Here is a 24,395-nt window from a genome sequence, read left to right on the forward strand (position 1 = left end):
CAAAGTTTCGATATACATCAGATAATCAAATTCGTCACAGAAAAATGGGGTCTAGATCAGGTAAGGTCTTCTAAGAAAGGTGGTCTTTTGTAGAGTACGAAGGATGTAAGTGTCAGGGGCACAGAAGATTGGTGCTTCATTGTGTGGAAGTGGAGCAGCAATTCCTATATTAAGATGATATCTTAGGTAAACTTTATGCGATTAAAAATGTTAAGAATACAAATACTATTTTCACATGACTTCTTATCGATAGTAGTACCAATTGTCAAAAAAAAGGTGGGAAAAGTAAGTCATATTTGTCATGACAAAAAAAGACCTAAAAGTTACTTGGATCAAAAAAAAAAAAGATATAGCAGTGATATAAATTCTTAAACAGTGTCCATTCATTAAGGAGTTAAACACTATCCTCCGTAACGTTCTTTAGTAAACTTCTGCTGTACGTTTCACCTTTGACAACGTACTGATTTACTCCCACCCTTTGAAGTTACACCTGAAAGAGACGTAGGAGGGACTGAAAGCCTTATTATACATTGCTTTAAAAGTTGTATTGTCACTCACAATGAACTGGTTAAAATGAAAAAAAAAAAAGAAGCATTTGTCTCTCCCTAGTTTGTATCCTGTCACATGATCATGGTAATAGGATCCCTAAGTCAGTCCCTAGAATGACTACTTAGGTTTGGATCTGACTGCAGTTGCTGTGAAGCGTCTGTAGGGTTCCCCTTTGCCTTATCCTACAATATCTCTCTCTTTCCCTCTCCAATCCGTAACAACAACCGAAAATAAAAGGCATCCCCGAAGCTGAGCCAGTCCCTCTCAGGATCTGAGCAAATGAGCAACCTGCTATACATCTAGGGGAATCCTGGACTGCCTGTCACTCTCCTCACATATTCAGCTCAACTCAGCAAGGGGAATGGATTTGTGGACACTTTCATTGAGGATCCTGCTATTGCCTTCAGTGCTGGTGTTCTGCTCTGATCTCTTTCATTCTGGTGAGTGCAGGAGGGTGGAGGGGATAAGGCTGACCAGCAGCCTCCACTTCTGTCATTGGTGCAGCAGTATTTGGGGGAGAAAGGAGGGAGGCAGCAATATGCCTTGGGATTGCAGACTGCATATTGACTGGTTTAGGGTATCCTCAATATTGAGATCATTCTTTCTTTTATAGCTGTTACAGGTAAATATTGGAGCTCAGGTGTGGACTGTTGCTTTATAAGATTACGGACTGTTAAATCAATGACTTTATCGTATATTATTTAACAGCAGTTACCTTAATCTTATTGATCAGAGACAATAGAATTGATTTGTCGGGTCCAAGATTTGCAGTGAATCGAGTTGATTTGGATTTTGGAAAATCAATGGAGAAGAACATTTTTTAATATTCGTTCGTCTGTATGGGAGAATTGATTTGGCAGGTTTGAGATTCGCAGTAAATCAGGTTGATTTGTCTTCTGGAGAATCTGTACAATTTCACTCACTCCGCTCATCTTGATTAAGACTGGTCATGACATGAATTTTAGGGAAGGGTTAATTCTAAATCTTTAGAGTTAAAATCACAAATACCTGTTCTTAATCTATATTTGATGGCTCTGATTTTACCATTAATGTATGAATGGGAGTTTTAAAGACATGACTGTAATGTAGAGATGGAAGTCCTTTGGCTTAACAGATGCTGTGGAACTGCAAGTCCCAGCGTGTCCTGTCAAGCACTGCTGGCTACCAGGCACTGTGTCTGTCCCACAACAGCTGGAGAGCCACAGGTTGTCTACCCCTGGTGTTACTGATGTGTTCTCTTCATATACGTATTATATCATATTATATTTATATACAGATGACTTTTTTTTAGGAATAGATTGCTTATAACTTTGTTTTTTGAAGATTTTTATGCTACAACTGTTTGGAATTATGGATCTACAGTGTGTAAATATCTGGTCATATATGACGCTGTGTTTAATAGATAGGGTCATCTGAGGATTGCTATGGGTGACTGTGTCAAGCATTTGGTTCGATGTCTGTAAATATATTTGGCTTGAATATGGGCTTAGTATGTACAAAGAGAAATATCAACTCCTGCATTGTTAGCGTCTGTAGAACACAGCAAAGTAAGAATAATGACCCAGTTTATTGTGTGTGACAGGAGGTTTTTACAGATGAAAGCGCCATACAGTATATCATCAAGTAGAAGTTTTATAAGTACATTGGAGCACAGGTATCAACGTGTTTTACTTCTTAAGTATTGTGAAAACATTGCTACTTGTAACATGCACCATAAATACTAATGAATTACAGCGTTTTCTGGGTTACCTAACAACAAGCAGCGACTTTCTTGTTTTTAGAAAGGTGTGTGTTTAGATATTCCTATGTGATGCCGGTCTGATGTAGTCGCTTGTTATATAAATTATACTTTCATATGATATTTCTGTTGGTGCCAACAAGGACAGCTCCAACTTTAATAAAATCTCTCGTCTTATAAATGACAATATTGATACATACCTGCCATTGTAATTGCAAAAATCACCCCAATATAGTCCATGTTCCTTTGTTCCTGTGTAACATTTTGTCAGTGCTATGTCAGAATTATCAGATTTCTATGAGTAAAGCACAGATGATTTATCCTTCCTTTGTTGTCCTTAGAATATCTGCACGCTTTCCATCTGTAGCCTAATGTCATTTCGGGTCGTAGTTGCTCACGTCATATTTCCTCTGCACATGTAAAGGAGATGCCCCTGTTGTTCAGGTTAGACAGGGGGGAGCTTATGTCAAAAAACGGATTTGAACCCGGAAAGGATAATAGGACATACTAATATTAATTATTTCAATACCAGACATTTCCCAGTAGGATTAAACACCTGTTATATCTTTGAAAAAAAAATTCTAACAGGAACATAAAGGTCTAAGCCATATGGGTGTTTTATTTATTAGTCCAATTAAAAAAATATCCTGTGGTGCAAAATATGGAATGAAATGAATCACTAACCATTAGGCCTGATTCACACTGAACACCACTTTCATACCAAAAATATGATCAGTCAGGTCAATGGGTAATAAATGTCTAAAAACACCTGAACTAGAATGTGCTATGGTTTGAGAAACACAGTATGGCTTAAAACGAACCCAAGAACACATGAGAATTTATAATTTTACATGTGCACGCAGAGTTTTCCTGTGCACTGACACTATACTAGTCAGATTTCCTGGTAGACGGCTGCACTGACTCTGGACTTGATATAACACAGTGGACCAACACTATTGCTCAGTGGTCCAAAGTCCTGTTTTCAGATGAAAGTAAATTTTGCTTTTCATTTGGAAATCAAGGTCCCAGAGCCTGGAGGAAGAGTGGAGAGGCATCAATGCAAGTTCCTTGCGGTCCAGTGTGAAGTTTCCACAGTGATGGCATGTGATGGTTTGGGGAGCCATGTTATCTGCTGGTGTTGGTCCACTGTGTTATATCAAGTCCAGAGTCAACGCAGCCGTCTAGCAGGAAATTTTCGAGCACTTCATGCTTCCCTCTGCTGACAAGCTTTATGGAGATGCTGATTTCATTTTCCAGCAGGACTTGGCACCTGCCCACACTGCCAAAAGTACCAATACCTGGTGTAATAACCACAGTGTCACTGCGCTTGACAGGCCAGCAAACTCGCTTGACCTAAACCTCATAGAGAATCTATGGGGTATTGTCAGGAGGAAGATGAGAGACACCAGACCCAACAATGCAGACGAGGAGAAGACCGCTATCAAAACAACCTGGGCTTCCATAACACCTCAGCAGTGCCACAGGCTCATCGCCTCCATGCCACGCCGCCTTGATGCAGTAATTCATGCAAAAGGAGCCCCGACAATGTATTGAGCGCATATACTGTACATGCTTTTCAGTAGGCCAACATTTCGGTATTAAAAAACCTTTTTGAAATTGGGCTTATATAATCATCTAATTTTCTGAGACAAAATTTGGGGTTTTCATTAACTGTTAGCCATAATCATCAACATTAAAAGAAAAAAATGCTGGAAATAGATCACTCTGTTTGTAATGAATCTATATAATATGAGTTTACCTTTTTGAATTGAATTACTGAAATCAATTAACTTTTTGATGATACTCTAATTCATTGTATTAGTATAAAGGCACACAAAATCTTTTAGCTCTGTACTACAAAGTCATAGGCAATCTACCATGACATCCAATGTAGCATGTTACAATTTTTTTTCTGTCGGATCCATGCAGGATCTGCAGGAAATGACCTGCATATTAAATCAGAGGCATATAGAGGTACAGCAGGGTCCTATACACCTCTATGGGTGTCTTATTATAATAGTAATACAGTTGTGTACATGAACCCTTAATTTAATGGTATCCCCAGGTCTGCACTGTAAATAGTTGGTAAAAATCTGTAATATATGCTAAAACTGGCGATTGATCTCCTTGCCCACTGACCAACTAACTGGATTTATGAGAATTCTACGGTCATTGCAACTTGTTTAGCACTTCAGCCTCTGAATCATGGGATGACGTTTGGTGTAGTCATTTTGCAATAATGTGATGTAATGTGCCTGTCTGGAACAAATTCTTATGTGCACTCATTGTGTCTGACCACTCCATTCATACGCTGTCACTCTTTGACATTTGACAGCAGAACACTTGGACAGCATAAAGAAATCATTATCCTCACCATAGAGAAAATGTGAGTCAGACTACAAAGACTTCTGCAGCCAAATGTTTTTGTTTGGTTTCAGCATGTGTAGTCCTGTGGTATATTCTACATATTCTTACAATGTCAGCAGGCCTGTTTAGCAGATTTGGGGGGAATAGCACATATTGTAAGATTAGGAAATATGTCACTAGGTAAGGACATATTGCTGCATATCTTATAGCTATGTTTATGTTATGTTTTCTGCTTCCAATTCTTCTGTTATTTCGAAAAGTATAAGTGAAGTAAAGTAAATATCTTGATCTGGACTAAAATGGGACATAATATTCATAAAGTAGAAAGTGATATTAACTCGGCCATATACATTAGATAGATGTCAACATCTTATCTGTATGGGGACAGTCTTACTGTCCTCCAATATCTGCTGTTGGGGAAAAGAAGCATTGGACATGTTGGAGTTTCACATTTTCAGTAGTCATGTGTATAGCTAGCCAGTTTCTGAAGACTAACTTTCTGAAATCATTGTAATAATTTGACACTTAAAGAGATATTCCAGCAATTTATTTTTTTATTGTGACCCCCGTTTATAAAATACACCCGGTAAAAGGTTGGGCACCTGACATAATTGCGGCCAGGATAATTCTGCAACAAAGTGCAAGGTAAGAGGTTGGCCTGCTAGATGGGGGCCACAGTAAAAAAAATATCCATTGGAGTGTCTCTTTAAATAGTATTGACAGTACACGAAACATAAATGAGGAAAAAGAAACAGTCTTGTAGAGATTTGGTAAAGATACAGGGACCCTTTTCTTTGTGGCTTCTTCCATGATAAGTTTAGTCTCCATTGCAGATAGGCAGCGGGGGAAGGTTTCTGCAACAGTAAGCTGCCTCCCAGGCAAAGAACCCTAATCTATTTTTACCTACTCTTAAATGTATAATAGTAAGTCACATAAATGTGCTGTGTATAGTATACTTCATATTTAATAATACATATTTAATAATTTATATACTTGGTTAGCTGTATTTTAGTTAACACACTGGAACCTTTTGAGAATTGGTCATTACTGATTACATGAATGAATGAAAAACTATCACTTTTTGTGTTTATAAAAATTTATGGAATATTATGTACTCACTAAAATGACGACAATGATGATTAGCTCTAAAAGATTATTGTTTAGTACACAATTTCTGCCTTATGCCATGTAGGCTAATAGTGTGTTTAAAAATAGAAATAAGCCCGTTGCAACGTTGTTTGTTTGTTTGTTTGCAAAAAAATTCTTGTTTCTTTATCAAAAGATTAATATCTTATCAGATGAATGCAAAACAATTTTAATATCACCCAAAGTGTCAAAGTCCATAAGGTATCTGAATGGATTCTTTCCGGTGAGTTTATGGTACTTTTTATGGAGACTCCACAAGACGGGTAGATTGTCTCCGCTCCATTTCTCAAGCATGTGTAGTGTGTCCCACCACCAGTGTAAATAGTTCTGTTGTCATAATGTGGTCAATGTTAAAGGGGTTATTTGGGGAATACAAATTGTTAACCATTAATATTATCAGAAAAATACTTCTCAATTACTAATATAGTGTAATTTTGAATTCCATTCTGAATCACGAATTGAGGACTCTGTCACGTGGTGCCGGAATCCCTGTCGTTTTCTGTCAAGTGATGACGCTCCGACACAGCCCCACGTGACAGAGGGCTTGCTCTCCTTTCCGTAAGGTGTCGGTGTGTCATCAATCACGTGTACCCCTCCTGCTCCATTTCCAAGGCAGCCCTCTTCCTAGTCCTGTCGCTCCCCGCCATGCAGCGTCAGAGCGCATACATGCATCGGCTCACCTCCTCTCAATGCGCATGCTCCAGACCTTCCAAGGGATCCTGGGATTTGTAGTTTTTCAGCACACGCTGAAAAATGAAATCCCACCCAAGAAACACAAGAAGACAACCATGTGTGCGGCGATATCACGGTATGGTAAGTACCCCGAAAATAATGTTTAAAGCATGGAAATAATGCATAACAATAAGTAGAGGTTTTAATAAGTATTTTGTGGATTATTTTTTTTTTTCTTGGGCCGCCGGATAACCCCTTTAAAATAGACATAATGTCTGTAATAATGAACTCCAAAATGGACTGGTTTTGTTTCCTTTAGTAACCTGTAATTATCATTGTAGATTGATCACTTGGTCAGACAAAATGAAATGCGTTGAGAAATTCAATAATACCACATTACTTCCTCACGCGATACCATAGCTGCTATGTAACATGGAGTGGAGGTAAAAGTGTATTGTTTTCTGTGCACAAGCTATGGCCAGTAGAGCTTGCAGTCAACGTAAAGTAAATATAATGCTGTTTTTCTAATCCCATGTTCGTGAGATTTAGCCCAGGTATTATTTTTACAAGTCCCTTTGCTAAAAGGGTTAAAGCAATTCTACATTTCATCATTTTATATGTGTAGCTTTATATCTTATACGTACAATATACTATATGCTATGTGTTCTTTTCTTTACCTTTCTATTACCACATAGCTACAGTATGTCATGTCACTAATGTATCTTGTGTTGTCAAGAAAGTGTGCTTGTGCAAACTTAATATTGAGAAGTTACTAAGAAGCCAGGGCTATTACTATTAGTTTAGGACTTTAATGTATTTATACAACACACATATTCTTAAATTACAAAAAAAAAAACAGTCATGCAAAAGATGATGGATTAAGATCAGTTGAGGTGAATCCTGATATCAGTCCACGGGAAGATGCAAATTGGGGGTTGAATTATTATCTGTACTATTATATTTGCGTTAACTTGTTTATTTAAACAGTCTTTATCATTTTAAGGAACATTTTCTGGCATTTATTTTAAGAAGCAATTTGTTTGGGTAAAGTTGACCATATATATATATATATAAATCATGGTGTGTGTGTTTCAAAAAGTCATAATAAAATGACCAAACATGTGTCTTTGTACATGAGATTCCTGTAGCCTTGTTTACCGAGCCCTGTTATTCATTCATAAGCATTTTCTATAGACATGAGATAAATATTGTCCAAAACAGATAAATTCACCTGTTTCCCTAAATTATCATTGATTAAATGACCAAATTTTTGGTGAAAATCCCCAATAACTGTCAAATTGTGAAAAATTTGGTTTCTCATGTTGGTTGTTTAAATCAGCAGTAAGCGGTAGTTCAAGGTACAATCGCCCTGAATGTGATTCATCCCCTATGGGGCACATGTACATATGTGTATTTTTGCTAGCAGTTTTTTGTCATTTAAACAAGGAGCAATGGATGTACGTAATCTTGCTTTAAATACTATTTTTTTTTGTTGCAAAAAATGGTTGACAGATGCTTTACAGTACAACTATGCTGTATGTGCATGCGCCATTTACAAATCCACATTTATATGGGGAAAATTGTCTGAAATAGTATTTGTACATACAAAATTCACCAAAAGAGCTTGACAACAGTCACAGAACAGAAATAGACCTTTCAATAACTCATGTTATTCCCAAACAGAGCTCATTCATGTATAATAGTAAAGTGTTTATATTAAACTGTGAAGTAATAAAAAATTTAGAAAAATACTCATCTTACCAATTAAATCAGCAGAAACAGGTGTAAAGTATCCAGGAGAGGTCCTGTTGACTCATCAATCCATATGGATATTAAACCATTCAATTCCTCATAATTTTGCGTACACATTTGTCAGTTTTCATTAAATTTTTGTGTTTTTTAAGAAGTTTTGAAACCATTTTGCCCTAATTAGGATTGAATGTTTAGTGAATTGTGAAAAGAAGAGATAATCCAGTTTGTCTAGTTATATGGGACTTGGATGAGTTGGAGTATTAGTATTGTTAAAATACTTTCCTCCTGGGCACTCCGAAGAAGATGTACATGGTGTGTCATGTCTATGACTAGCTGACCGTAATGATTGATCTGGTTATAGACATCCTTCAGGCTATAGGTCAAAGGGGTATGAAAAATGAGCTACTTAGATTAGATCAAAAGGCAGTCAAGCGCATAACACCTTGTCTTCTAGTTATATAGAATCATGTCTTACCTTTTGTACTACAGGTCTTACTTGAAAGCAGGGTAGCATCCCAAAGCTACTGGAGCCAGGTGTATAGTCTATGACCTCTTATGACCTAATCTATTGATAATATTCTTTCTTATGGATGGTATGCCAAGCATAGAAATGGACGTTACAATCTATGCCATTTATTATTAAAATCAGTACTCAAAAATGTTTGGTAATTACATCATTACTGCTTTGCTACCATGCACCAGAAGCCCTTCAAAGTGGACATTGGGGTCTTATGTTTTAATATTTTTAAATCTGGCTATTAGGGTTGCCAACCTCTGTTTTTGCCTTTTTCTGGCCAACAAAAATCACAAACGGTCAAAATGTTTACAGAGAAACTGGATTCCTCACCCTCCAAACAAAATCGCTAATACTATATTGCTCAATTCAGAACTTCACTGGATTTCAGTTACTATAGAGCAGTGCATTATGCGAGTTCAGATAACAATTATGCTGACTAGACCCATTATCTGGGTTGTTAAAATTAATGGCCCATTGAATGGGACAGTGGTGCAATACCTTGCACGGCCGCTAAAGATGTAATGGCATGTGAAAGTATAAACAGTAAGAACCTTGTAAGCAATGAAGAGGCTGCAGCGCTCATATGAGCACTGCGGCCCCTTAAAACAGCTACCTATCTATCCCCCCTACCTATCTAATATTGATAGCCTATTCTAAGGATAGCCTATTAGTTTTATTAACCCAGATAACCCATTTAAGAGCAGTAATTCATTTTAAGAAAAGGTTTGCATGCAAATATTTTGGCCACTAATCAGATCAATACGACGCTAGGAGTCCCTGCCTCGCTGCGGGACAACTGTCCCGTACTGTAATCATATTTTCAGTACGGAACAGTAGTTCCACGGAGAGGCAGGGACTCCTAGCGTCGTACATAACTATGATGCTAGGAGCCCGGCTCCCTGCAGTGTGTTCGGTCCGGGACATGCAGCCGAAATACGTTCCGTCCTTTACGGACCGAGCATGCTCGTGTGAATCCAGCCTAAGTGGTCAATCGATTCGATGGAAATCTTATCCACATGATACCATATGTAGAATGTTTATGTTTGCAAGTTGAGGGTAACGCCTACTCTCATTTCCTTATAAATAAAGATGGATCCGCCCCCTAGGGCAGAGACTGTTTGAACACTGACGCTGCGTGTCATGGTCTCTTTTCTCTCAAATCCACCAGTGTGCGAGTATTCATTAATTTGGAACCCATAGACAAATGCAGATACTGTCCAAAGTTAACGGACAAAGTAAATTCTGCAGCGACATCATCAATAAGATTAAGTGTAATTAGAAAGAAACGTATTTACCGTATAAAGCGCTGGGTAGAATTCTGATCATAATTTGCTTGGTTGAGCACACAAGTGACTTTCAGAAGTATTAAGTTATTTGTTACTATTTCATAGAACTTTTGCGATTGTACCACTTAAGTTAGTGTCCAAATGGCCTCAAAAGACTACAGCTAAAATGGTTCCCACCGGGCTCCCTCCTCTTTGCACTAATCTCAGAGATCAAGAGACTAACAAGAAGCTACATGCAGTCTGCCTGTAATGCAACATCCCTTTAAATGAACACTAAACTTACAATTAATGCTAAAAGTAAATATGAGAAATTTACCAACACTGTTTCTTAGAAATATTGCAATATTGGAATGATCTTTTTTATTTTTGCCTGGCAGACTAGGGCATAGCGGAGGGCCAGCATTATGGCTGCTCCCTGCCACTTCAGTCACAGTATACTCCTTGGCGTCCTTCATCGTCTGCTATGTCCTGGCCGACGCCCTCATTCTCCCAAGCTGCTCTGCTTGGAGCCTCCCATGCTGCCGGCACTCTTCTCCTGGCTCTCCAGTTGCTGCTACTGCGTATGCACGCTGACTCTCCCTCTATTAAATGGTTAGCATACACCAAATCGCCCATTCCTCCCTCTTTGCTCAGTTACTGAGCAATTAGGTTAGTTAATTTGTAGTTTGTGCCCTCCTGGATTACCTTTTGAATTGCCATTGCTGACTCTGCCCGAACTTTGACCATGTGTTGTCTGTCCTGACCTTCTGCCTGGCTCTTGGTATGACCGAACTTTGCCTGTCTTGACCTCAGACTTGTCTTACTGTAAATGGCTGCCTGCCTTGTGGATAGTTGACAAAATATTTTCATGGGACAACCCCTTTAATGAAGGAAGGAGAAGTAGTACTGTAACTGTGGAACAGTACATCACATATATTTATATATACAGTTAGGTCCAGAATTATTTTCCACAGTAACACAAGTTTTGGTATTTGAGCTGTTTACCAAAGCATATTGAATATACAGTTATATAATCAATATGGGTTTAAAGTGCAGACTCTCAGCTTTAATTTGAGTGTATTCACATCCTAATTTGAGGAAGGGTTTAGGAATTACAGCTCTTTAATATGTAGCTGCCTCTTTTTCAAGGGACTAAAGGTAATTGGACAATTATCTCAAAAACTATTTAATGGGCTGCATGGGCTATTCCCTCATTAATCCATCATCAATTAACAGGTAAAAGGTCTGGAGTTGATTCCAGATGTGGCATTTGCATTTGTAAAGCTGTTGCTGTGAACCCACAACATGAGGTCAAAGGAGCTCTCAATACAAGTGAAACAGACCATCGTTAGGCTGAAAAAAATGAAGCAATCCATAAGAGAGATAGCACAAATGTTAGGAGTGGCCAAATCAACAGTTTGGTACATTCTTGAATAAAAAGCGCACCGGTGATCTTGTGAACTGCAAATGCCTGGACGTCCACGGAAGACAACAGTGGTGGATGATCGCAGAATCCTTTCCATGGTGAAGAAACACCCCTTCACAACATCTACCCAAGTTAAGAACACTCTCCTGGAGGAAGGTGGATCAGTATCTAAGTCTACCATAAAGAGAGCATCATGAGAGCAAATACAGAGGGTTCACCACAAGGTGCAAACCATTAATTAGCCTCAAAAATAGAAAGGCCAGATTAGATTTTGCCAAACAACATGTAAAGAAGCCCGCCCAGTTCTGGAACAGCATTCTTTGGACAGATGAAACGAAGATCAACCTGTACCAGAATGATGGAAGGAAGAAAGTATGGAGAAGGCTTGGAACAGCTCATGATCCAAAGTACACCACATCCCCTGTAAAACATGGTGGAGGCAGTGTGATGGCATGGGCATGCATGGCCGCCAAATGCACTGGGTTACTAGAGTTTATTGATAATGTGACTGAAGACAGAAGCAGCCGGATGAATTCTGAAGTGTTCAGGGATATACTTTCTGCTCAGATTCAACCAAATGCAGCAAGGTTGATTAGACGTCGCTTCACAGTACAGATGGACAGTGACCCAAAACATACTGCGAAAGCAACCCAGGAGTTTTTTAAGGCAAAGAAGTGGAATATTCTGCAATGGCCAAATCAATCAGCAGATCTCAACCCGATCGAGTATGCATTTCACTTGCTTAAGACAAAACTTAAGGCAGAAGACCCACAAACAAACAACAACTGAAGATCGCTGCAGTAAAGGCCCGGCAAAGCATCACAAAGGAGGAAACCCAGCATTTGGTGATGTCCATGGGTTCCAGACTTCAGGCAGTCATTGCCTGCAAAGAATTCTCTACAAAGTATTAAAAAAAACATTTTATTTATGGTAATGTTAATTTGTCCAATTATTTTTGAGCCCCTGAAATGAGGAGGCTATGTAGGAAAATGGTTGAAATTTCTAAACGTTTCATAGGATATTTTAGTTCAACCCCTTGAATTAAACCTGAAAGTCCACACTTCAATTGCATCTCAGTTGTTTCATTTCAAATCCAATGTGGTGGCATGCAGAGCCCAGATCATGAAGATTGTGTCACTGTCCAAATAATTCTGGACCTAACTGTATTTTATATGAAACTTGGTTAAAGACTATCAAAACTAAATTCAGTGCAATTTGCACTTTTTTTTAATCATTCATTTGCTTACTAAATGCAAAATTAAGAAACTTTCTAGATTGTCTTAATTAAAAATGTTCTAGCATTTTGTTGCTGTACAGTCTCTGTAGCTCCTGTACATAGCATACTGTCCTGCTGTTTCTGATATAGATCTGACAGCACACTACTCCAGGGTGCTGTCAGCTCAGGGCTGATCTTATCTGCTCTCTCCTTCTCTGCTCTCAGTGTTATATGAGCAGGGATGGGAGGGGAGAAGGTTGTACATAGCAGAGCAAGCTGTACTAGATGAGAGAACCCAAAAATCTGCAATGTGGGGGGGGGGGGATCAAACAGGCTGTAGATACGGAGGAGAGAACATCTAACATCAGCCATGAATAAGAACACAGACCATGTGCAAAACGCGTAGGCTTTCTCATTCTGCCATCTGAGACCACTCTGTACTCCCTTCCGTGTTTTATATTTAATTGTTTATTTTCAATAAAGTGGAAACATCGATTTCCTATTAACTACTTTATTTTTATGGATCCTGCCTTCACTTCTTCTATGTTGTCTGCCGTAGCGGAGATCCGGGCGAGACCTGAACGCAGAGCTGGTGAGCTGGAGGTTTCCTCCCCCCCTTTTCCCCCATGTTTTTTCTAGGGAGGAGAGAACTCACAGCAGATTATGCAGAGAGGGAATCACACTGACTATACTGTATGACAATGTGGTTATGGGGTAGAACACACACACATAGAATCTGCAGAGGAGAGATTAAACAGGCAGCATCAGTGTAGAGAAAGGATAGATCATGCATAGGCTGTTAAAGTGTATCTAGAAGGTGAAAGCAGTATAAGAATAAAGTTGTGCTGTTACATGAGAGCTAGTGAAAGCAGCAGCATCCTGGTTTCACAGACCTAACTTCCGGCATGTATTACTGGGAGGGACACGTCCAAGTGAGAAAAGTCTAACACTAGTAGCAGGTTGCGAACTGCATAACTGAAGTGAATGAAGGAATGGGGATTGCAGCCTGAAACGGTGCAACTTTTTTAATTCCAAATAACCACTAACGTATGTGAAAAAACTTTTCTTTTTTTTTTATGTCTAAGGCATTCATTATTAATAATTACATTTTTCCCATCTAAAACACAAGCCCACAATTATAAGAATAAAGCTTTTAATATGTATAATCTAAGATTATACCATGTACAAAATGGTATCATGTTGAATTATTAGATATGTAAAATATATGACAGGTTAGTTTTCAGTTTGGGAAAGGGTAAGTAAATGGTAAAATTCATTCAGTTTGCTAACAAAGAATAAATTAATATAGTAAAGAAGATGTTGATCTTTTATACTTTATGAGATATACCTGCCTAATAAAAACATGATAAATAATATGTAATTGTAATGACGGGGTAGGGAGACAGACAGGTGAGCCCTAATCTACCCACCACTCAGTCCCTGCCTACTTGCACGACCCGTCCTAGGTGACGGCGTACAACTGGGCGACGGCCCCTACTCTCAATACGTGCACAACAGACAAGGGTACACAGAAGCAAAGGGAAATGGGGGAGTTGCCCACGGCAACACCGTGAGCAACAAGAGTAGTGAACGAGCCAAGTCAAACCAGGAGTTTACGAGGTACCAAACGCAGAGCAGGAGCGTAGTCAGTAAAGCCAGAGTCAATTTGAAGCTGAGGTCAATAGTACTAGTAGGTACAGCAGAGCCAGGAAACAAGACAGAATCACAGGCAAAGGAGGAGCAGGAAATGAAGGTATAAATAGACCGAGGGCGAAAGCTAGCTCCGTCTGGCCAGGCTGTGATAGGTTCTCCCACTCCTCAGCTTACCAGCCTGAGTGGTAGAAGATCGAGTCACTCTATCAGACCTAGGAGAAGATGCTGACTGATTAACCACGGGCGTCGACACAGAAGCTGTGTCTGGCAAATCCTTTACAGTAATTTTATGATGATAGACTCATTTTAAGAAGCTGTCTTTTGCTAGTAACACAAATAGTAATGTTGTGAAACGTTTTCTTTGGCCTCATGCACTTGGCCATATAACAGCTCTGAACGATCTCCGAGCTGTATGGAGCAATATTACAGCACCTATAGAAGTGTATAGGGCTATACAGTACTCCTGTATTTCTCCAAATTCATACCGAGCTATACAGATATGGCGAAGTTCACACTACCGTTTGTATACTTTTACCTCTCTTCCGTCAGAGCAAGAGAGGATCGAAAGATTAAACAGAAATCAACAGGTTAGAATTACCATTGATTTCAATGGCAATTCTTTTGTTTCAGTTGCTTTCCATTTGTCTCCGTTCGCTAGGTTTCCGTTTAATTGACGGAAGCAAAAGTGCAATCTGCAGAACTTTTGTTTCCGTGAAAAAACCCGAAAACCTAGCGAACGGAGACAAACGGAAAGCACTGAAACAAAAGAATTACAATTGAAATCAATGGCAATTCTAACGGAACCGTTGCTTTCCGTTTAATCTTTCGATCCTCTCTTCCTCTGACGAAAGAGAGATAAACGTATACTAACGGTAGTTTTTTTTTCTGTGGGCAGTCCCTATCGGATGCCTTAATATGGTGGTATTCATCATTAGAAGCATTGTTTCTAGGGTAGAATATCTCCATAATGTGGTGCCATACAGTGGAACATGAAGAGTCACCATCCAACTCCGTGAACACGACTCTGCCGTTTGCATGAGCCCAGAATTTCCCAGACAAAAATCCTGCTGACCACCAGAGTGTAGACCGGTTGCTGTTTAGTTTATCTTGACTCATTCATCTAGTTACGCCTGAAACCCTCATTGGTTAATTATATTTAGGTGTATTTTAATGTAAAATATTTCATAGTTGGACAGTGATAGAGTCTTTTTCTAAAATTCAGACATTGTCAGGTTTGCTTGGTCAAACACTCTCAAATTATTTTCCTGTATCTGTAATTCTGTCCTACTTTAATAATATGACCGTTAGATCACAATCTTTACTTAGATCCTTTCTATGCAAACCCCTACGTTTATTCAGATATCACATTTTAATGAGTATTTCCTGGCCTCATTATTACTTTATGGGAAACTGGTGTTTCTAAAAATAGGTGTCTAAAAATAGTTTATTACTGCTCCATCTCTTCAGAAGTCTTTTTTGTCCCTTGTATTTAATGTTAATAATTTCAGGTTTTTTTTATGCCAGTTTGAAAGGCATTATACAGGTTTGATATTTGTGATTATTGCATATGGCACACTAGTGAGTAAAGTTAGAGAAGAAACGAGTCGTGATCTCAAATAGTTATAGGTTGTACAGTAATAGAGAGAATTTTCTTACTTTTGAATTTCTATAGACAGAAATGTAAAACACATGCCAATAATTTGACCCACTACAAGTGGTTGGATTACATATCAGTGCATCAATGGTGACCTTGTAGTGTATCTCAATATCTGTTACCTATTGGTTAGAAAATGCATTGGGGACTCTGGGTTTATGTAAATAAAGCTTAACATAATGAAAAGTTCTGCAACTTTATATTATACTTTGTTTTCTCACCATTTTCAATATCTCTGCTTTCTGTCAGTGAATTTTAACAGTCTTGTTTACATCCAGAAACTTAAAGTATATGTCCAGAATTAGAAAAGCATGGCTGTTGAAGGGTCAGTTCCCACTGAGTTTTGTGGTGCTGATTTTAATGTGGAAATTGCGTCCGAATCGACGCTAAAATAAGTCTGAAATCGCCTCCATTGATTTCAATGGGAGGCAGAGGTATTTCTTTTCCAGGTGGCTTTTGGCTGCAAGTGGCATGTTCTTTCTTGCAGCGGTTTCCACCTCTAACCTCCCATTGAAATCAATGGAAGGCAGAAAAAACCTGCGGCAATCGTTTCTGAGCGTTTTTTTTGTAGCATTTTTTGCCTGCGGTCCTTGCATTTGATTCAACAGCTGCGGGCAAAAAACGCTGCGAAAAACGCAAAAAAACAAACCAAAACACTGGCAGATTTTTTTCTTCCTACGAAAGACTGTGTGAACAGGGCCTTAGTCTGGAAACAACGCCACAGCTGTACACAGGTTGTGTGTTGTGTTGCAGCTCTATCCCATTCACTTCAATGGAGCTGAGCTGCAATACCAGACACAACCTGTGGACAGACGATCAGCTGTCTCTGGAAAAAAAGCAGCCATGTTTTTGTAATCCTGTACAACTCCTTTAACACCTGTCCTGTACATGTTCTGCTCGCACAGGTGCAGAGCTTGTTACAAGAGAGAGAGCTCTGGTACACTGTAACAAATCCTGCAGTTTTGTCAGCAACGCTTAAAGGGGTTTTCCAGTCCTGAGAAATTGATGGCCTATCCTCAGGATAGGCCATCAATACTTGATCGGTGAGGGCCCAAGTCCCGGACTCCTGCCGATCAGCTGTTTTGAAGGGGCCACAGCGCTCGTACAAGCGCTGCTTCCCCTTCATTCCTTATCTGCTCATTCTGTGAATCGCCATCACACTAGTAGCGGCAGTTTACAGGATTACAGCCTTCTCCCATTGACTTGAATGGGAGAAAGCTGTAATACTGTGAACCGCCGATACAGGTGTGTTGATGATTCACAGTATGAGCAGTTTATAATTAAGCAAGGAAGAAGCCCTCGTAAGAGCGCCGTGGCCCCTTCAAAACAGATGCATTGCGCGGCCCGGGACTTGGACCCCCACCGATCAGGTATTGATGGCTTATCCTGAGGTTAGGCCATCAATTTATTAGGACTGAAATACCCCTTTAATAAGGACAGGTTTTCGCCCTCTGGATTTCAACAGTGAATGTTTCCCTTCACAGACAAAGATCTATACAATTGTTATCATAATAAAATCTTTGAAAATATCTTTGCAATATATGATTGAAAGAAGAATGTTTTAGTATTGATATGTTTGACTGATCATGGCCAAATGACAGTCCTTGTGGTTAATAAGTACAGCATGAGGTGTTTTAACATGGATAGTGATGACTGTGTCTGTGTTTAAGATTCATACATTTGTCAAAAGGACAGTAAAGTTGAAGTACTACCCAAGTCATTGTTATTTGTGATTAGATATTCCACATCTGGTTGGCCTAGAAAGAGATCTAATATCAATGAGAAACTTTTATATAATCAATAAGCAGCCATCATCCTCCTTTCCATCTCTCACCATAATGCTTCTTCTTGGAGTATGTCTGGTTTCTTATGTAGACACATACTTGACCTGTTTTTAGACCTCTCTGAAGGGATAAAGGATGTGTAGAGAGCACAGTGTTACTTTCATTTGAACATTTGCCAATCTCACAAGTAGTGCTTCTAAAAAAAATAATCGAGAAAGACCTTGATGTAGAGCATCTCCTTTCTTTATCTTGTCCTTAGCTGTAGGAGTATAAAGGAAGGTCACCTGAGACTGGAGAATAGAGTTATACTTACTTTGGTAGGGCTGAGCACTAGAACTTGCTAGTTATTTTATATCTATATGTGAAGTAGGCACCAAGGGCCAAATCACAGACTCCAATATTGAAGCGATGACTAATAATAAAGCTCAATGCGTATCTGCCTGAAATTTTGGCTGCAACTTCATATGAATACGGAGCAGGTTCAAAGTACATTTTATAAATTATATAAAACTAGAAAAGTCCTTTCTTCTGTGGCTGCTCACTTATATTGTCTATGACTGTCTTGATATTTTTAATGGAGTTTAATACAAATATAAATGATTTGATTTTTTTAAAGGAACATGTGCTTTAATTTATGGGTTTACCCAGTTGACCATTGGGTAAACAAGTGACAACTTCAACAACATCAACTTACAACCAACAATTAAAATAGAATATTCCTCCATTAAAAGCGAATCCAGTAGTGACAACTTTCTTAAAATGATGCCACCCCAGCGATCAACTGATTGCTTTGGGTCTGGCTTCTTTAATGTTTAGAGATCAGCTATGATTGCCAGGGTAAAATGTGTAGCCACTCATTTCACTGCAGTATGAACATGTCAAGTCTGCCAGAGTTAAATAATCTCTTTTACGGGGCTCTCTGGATGCTCAGAGCTCATAGAAGAAGGTCCCACGAAGGTGACCCCCCTCCACTCTATGACATCTGTATGACCTAATACGGCACACGGAAAAGACTTGACCTGATGGGACAACCCCTTTAATTCTATGGAGGCAGAGGAGATAAGCAGTTCCCAGATATCTCTGGCACCACTTATGTCAAGGGAAAAAGTTAGGTTAATACAGAAAAAATCCAACCTCTCTGTTTTTGGTTTATCCAAAAGCAGATGTCGAAGGTTTGCTTTCCCCCATAGTCCTTATGCTGCTGTCAGATCTGTCGAGCAATTGTCAGAGTGTCTATGGCAAACTTTATATAACATAAAAATGTTCTGTTTGTGCGTATTTATCCACTTTTACTGTTTTCCCTTGTTAAAGAGTAAGCTTTGTGCTCCACTCCACCCTCATCTTATATTTAAGTCATGTCATTTATGTTTTGCCTTTGTCTCTCTTGTAATTTAATTGTAATATGTGTGCTCATAAACGTTTACAGGAGGCTGAGGTAACAGACCAAACATCAAATAATATCACCTAGTCGTGCCATGACTGGCACGAACATCTGCTGCAAACCATGTCCTCATGCCAAGTGAATTATGTAAGATTTATTTCTGTAGACACTGTGCAGTTTTGCCGTTGGTATCCAGTGAAGGATATGGAATTCATACATGACTATAAATTAAACTTCATGACTATAGACACACACACCCACACCAAAGACAATGGATGTCCTTGTTCCAGCTGTGCAACCCTTGGAAATGCAAACATTCCTTTGTTCCGAGCCCAGATCTATAATTAATTTGAGTCACTCTCTGTGCATTTGTTTCAGGAGAGATAAAATACACGGAAATGGAGATAATTGGTTCCTTTGTTATGATGGAAAGTTGACACAAGTGAAGATATGTGTGCACACACTCAAACGTTCAGCTCCATAAAGTTATGTTTTACGGTCATTTGATACTGTAATACTTTAATGTAATACTTTTTACAAGAAATTTTACATTGAATACAGAAATGTAACATCTAGATCACATATTTTCTTGTGAAGTGAAACACTTTTAATCTTACCAGTACAAATAACAAACGTTACTATTGACAAGAGTACATGATAGTCATATAGTGTGCTGAATTCAAGTGGAAGTAAAACACATACAATAAAATAAAAAATCAATGATTGACCATCGATAGATAGTAGCCTGTGGGTAAAGTCACTAAATAATAAGTTACAAATTACAATGTATTCAGTGCAAACCAAGCCAGCAATACTTACAGTCCCATCCCTAAGCTCAGAGCTAAGGAACTACAGTGAGGCAAATATATATATATATATATATATATATATATATACATAGATATATGTGTGTGTATATATATATATGTATATATAATTTGTATAATTTGCTTTGCAAAATAAACTTTGTTTTCTCAAGATGCCAAGAGATATAAGAAAGTTTCTTACCCCTGATTCCCTCTCTATTATTATGTTTAACTTTGGCGAATGTGCACATTATTTCTATAGAAAAAGGAGGGGGTGGCTACCAATAACATCCCCCCAAAATCCATTACAGTCCACTCATGGCTGATCCATCCTAAGGCTCTGTTTAGGAATTTTGAGGCAGTTTTTAAACTGCCTGCACATATCTGTGCACGATTTTTGGTGGCGTTTCTCGCCAGCACCCATTGAAGCTAATGCAAGGCTTGCGAGCAAAAAACGCAGTGAGAATCACTCAGAAATGAGCATCGCTGCCTTCCATTGATTCAAAGGGAGGTCAGAGGCCGAAACCGTGGCATGAAAGTGGCCAAAAGCCATCTGGGGAAAAAATCACCTCTGCCTCCCATTGAAATCAATGGGGGTGTTTTCGGCCATTTTTTTGGCACTAATTCCGACGTGGTTTCAAAATCAAGCCAAAAATCTCAGTGTGAACTCACCATAGGGGCCTCATGCACACGTAGTTTTCATCCGTAATTACGGATCCGTTAATTACGGATGAAATTGCGGACCCATTCATTTCTACAGGACACCTTTCCATATATTTACGGATGTGTGCCGGGCCGTAGAAATGATCCGCAAAATATAGAACATGTCCTATTCTTGTCCGCAATTACGGCACGGACTCGCCTATAGAAGTCTATAGGCGCTTCCGCAATTGTGGACGCCTACAATTATATTATAATTTTTTTTGCTTTTTTTTTCTCATTGTGGTGATGAGCCCCTGACGTACCTGAATGCCCACCTTTTCACTATTAAATGTTAGCATTGCTCAATAGTGAATCACACTTTGTACATTTAAAGTATAATTATTTAAAAAAATATATGCAGGTCATCGACCACACACTGATTGTCACGGATGCCACTCTCAGGATGCCAATTTTCTACACCTTATTTGGGATTGCCCGTTTATTAGTACTTTTTGGGGAGAAGTGACTAGACTTCTGTCTCATATTATTTCACTTACCCGGAGGTCTGACTGGTGGGTTTGATGCCTGAAGACCAGTGGCCTCATTATTTAAGAATTTTCCCTCGGGAAACTTTATTCCTGCCAAGGAAAGCTATTGCTCTTCTTTTGATTGCGGAGTCTCTGGTTAACAATGTGATATATTTTGAGAAAGTGGTATATACCAATAGAAAATGTTCATGGAAATTTGATAAGATTTGGGGATTGTGTATTTCTTCACATCTGACTTATGACTCCGTGTCTTCGATATGTTCCTCTATTGCCGCAATAATGGATGTTTAAACATGTATGTATGTCTGTATTTGCAAAATAATTTTGTCCTTGCTAAATGTATGACATATAGATTTTGCTGCATCTGAAAAAAACATACAAGGGAATGTTTGGCAATGTAGTCCGGTCATGTATTGCCGCATGGTGGCGATTCAAGGGGTTAAAATTACCTGACAGGTTCCCATTAAATATACAATGAATTGAGAACAATTCTATCTGCCCTGTAATTTTGTTATTATAAATATATTCTATATAATTACAGCTCCAGAACCAAGCTCTGACATATACGGCTCTAGAACCAAGCTCAATACATATATACAGCACCAGAACCGAGCTCAGTACATATATACAAAAACAGAACCAAGCTCAGTACATATATACAATACCAGAACCAAGCTCAATACATATATATAGCACCAGAACCGAGCTCAGTACATGTATACAACACTGGAACCAAGCTCAATGTCACGTTGGGTCCGTTGACCCACTGGGCCATACCGTATTGGCGGTAAGGCAGCTGGCCAACAGGATGCAGGTCAAAGTCTATAGTTCGTATAGATACCTGTGGCAGCTCGTACAGTAACAAGGCAGGCTTGGCAGGAACTTGGCAGCAGGTGAACGTCAGGCGTGGAGAAGCAGGACAGGCATGGAGAAGCAGGACAGGCGTGGTAAACAGCACGGCACTAGATCAGGATACAAGTATAGGAAACAAGAACAGGAACACTGGGAGCAGGAAACACTAGGAGGCCATATGCAAGACAGACTAGGAATACACAACATATCTCAGGCAAAGAACTGGGGGGCTGGACCCCTCTTATAGTCCAGAGTACTCAAGGGTCAGGAACGAGGTCCGGTGCGCGCGCTGCCCCTTTAAGAGTTGGCACGAGCGTGCGCGCGCACCCTATGGGATCCGACTGCGGTGAGTAGACGCGAGCGCTGGCTTCTCTTGAGGAGGAGGCTGGGGCCAGCGCTTGCCGACTCGTGGCTGCGGCTGTCAGGGGGGGAACGGAGCTGACAGCCCGCAGCCACGGACATTACACTCAATACATATATACAGCACCAGAACTAAGCTCAGTACATATATACAGCACCAGAACAAAGCTCAGTACATATATACAACACCAGAACAAAGTTCAGTACATATATACAGCCCCAGAACCAAGCTCAGCACATATATACAGCACTAGAACAAAGCTCAATACATAAATACAGCACCAGAACCAAGTTCAGTACATAAATACAACACCAGAACCAAGCTCAGTACATAAATACAACACCAGAACCAAGCTCAGTACATAAATACAACAGCAGAACCAAGCTCAGTACATAAATACAACACCAGAACCAAGCTCAGTACATAAATACAACACCAGAACAAAGCTGAGTACATATATACAGCACCAGAACAATGTTCAGTACAAAAAAAACAATACCAGAAGTAAGCTCAGTTAGGGCTGGGCGATTTTGCCAAAAAATAACATTTAGATCTTTTTCAACACTTTGGGCGATTTTCGATTTGAATCTCGAATTTTCTTCTTTTTTTTTCTGTTTATTTAACAGTAATACCAAGAGATAATTTAATAAATTTTCTTTATATAAATAACTTTTTAACATATATTGCTATAATTATTGTACGTAACTTCACAACTTTTAACCTCTGCAAAATTTTTTGTTTATCATAAATACAACTGGAAAATGTCTATCTAATTGATTATAACTTCTGTGTTCCCCGGCAGGGAGCAGGTTAACAGAATCTATAATCAATTAGGCACTGTGTGCACTAACATCCCCCTCTGCCCGTCACCACCTCAGCCGGTCTCCGACATTGCCGGATTCACATGACCGTGATTGGACTGTGAAAAACGGTCCATGTGTCAGCTGGATTTCACAGCCTGATCACGGTATATTTGAACGGAACTCCTGGCATCATAGTCATTTAGGCTACATACACATGACAGTGAAAAAATGCCATTAAAAACTCATCAATGGTCAGTTTTTCATGACCATTGTGCATCAGTGTTTCCAAATTCTCATCCATTTCCAGTCCGTCTTTCATGGCCGTTTAAAAAAAAAAAAAAAAAAAAGGATGGATGGATTTGTCAGGGTAGATGTAGTGCCCATGTAGACAGTGCAACACCCCCTTGCAGATAACACCCCCATGTAGAGCATACCCCACCTTGTCGATCGCAGCACCACCCCGCCTTGTAGATCTCACCCCCACATGTAGATCGCAGCACCATCCCCCCTCCCTTGTAGAATGCACCCGCACCCCTTGTAAATCGCAGCACCCCCCCTCCCTTGTAGATCGCTTCCCCCTTCCTTGTAGATAGTGCCGCTGTAGCAACCACTAGGAGCATAATCCCTAGCCAGAGGCTGCCGACGCTTTGGCTTGGGATTCAGCTTCTAGTGGGAGCTACAGCGGTGCGATCTATAAGGGGGGAGGTTGTGGAGCGATCTACAAGGTACAAGGGGGGGTGGTGTGAGCTACAAGGTACAAGGGGGGGTTGTGTGATCTACAAAGTACAAGGTGGGGTGGTGCGATCTACAAGGTACAAGGGGACGTGGTGCGATCTACAAGGCTCAGTACATAAATACTGAAAATATATAACCCCAGCACTCACAGAGGTACGCAAAAGATCCAGATGCAAACAAATTTAAGTTTTATTGCAACAAAAGATGGTAAAGTTGAGGTGGAAAGCGACTTGGTAAAGACGTTTCGGCCGAACCTCGGCCTTTGTCACGGTCGCTGTAAGACGATATCACTGGTATGGGTTGTCCGCCGGATATTCCCTGTACATAAATACAACACCAACTCAAATACAGCTCAATTTAGTGCGACCCCTGCCGTATAGGCTCGTACGGCGTAAAACTACACCTCCGAACATGGTCCGAACAATGGTAAGGATATGCTGGGAGTTGCTGTTTCACAAAAAAAATCACACCAACTATCAACTTGCTGCAGTTCATACAGTGATTACAGTACTGATTAGAGGCAGAATA

General features: G+C 39.6%; 1 protein-coding gene across 1 annotated transcript in view; it reads left to right on the forward strand.

Annotated features, from left to right (window-relative positions):
• Window positions 1–773: 773 nt before the first annotated feature.
• KREMEN1 (kringle containing transmembrane protein 1) overlaps window positions 774–24,395 on the forward strand; it is a 199,371-nt gene continuing 175,749 nt past the window's right edge. The window contains exon 1 of the mRNA XM_075835508.1: window positions 774–989. Coding sequence (XP_075691623.1) covers window positions 911–989 — 79 coding nt within the window. The 5' untranslated portion in view covers window positions 774–910. The remainder of the gene's footprint in view (window positions 990–24,395) is intronic.

Source organism: Rhinoderma darwinii, chromosome 1 (assembly GCF_050947455.1).
Source record: "Rhinoderma darwinii isolate aRhiDar2 chromosome 1, aRhiDar2.hap1, whole genome shotgun sequence".
Classification (NCBI taxonomy): Eukaryota; Metazoa; Chordata; class Amphibia; order Anura; family Rhinodermatidae; genus Rhinoderma; species Rhinoderma darwinii.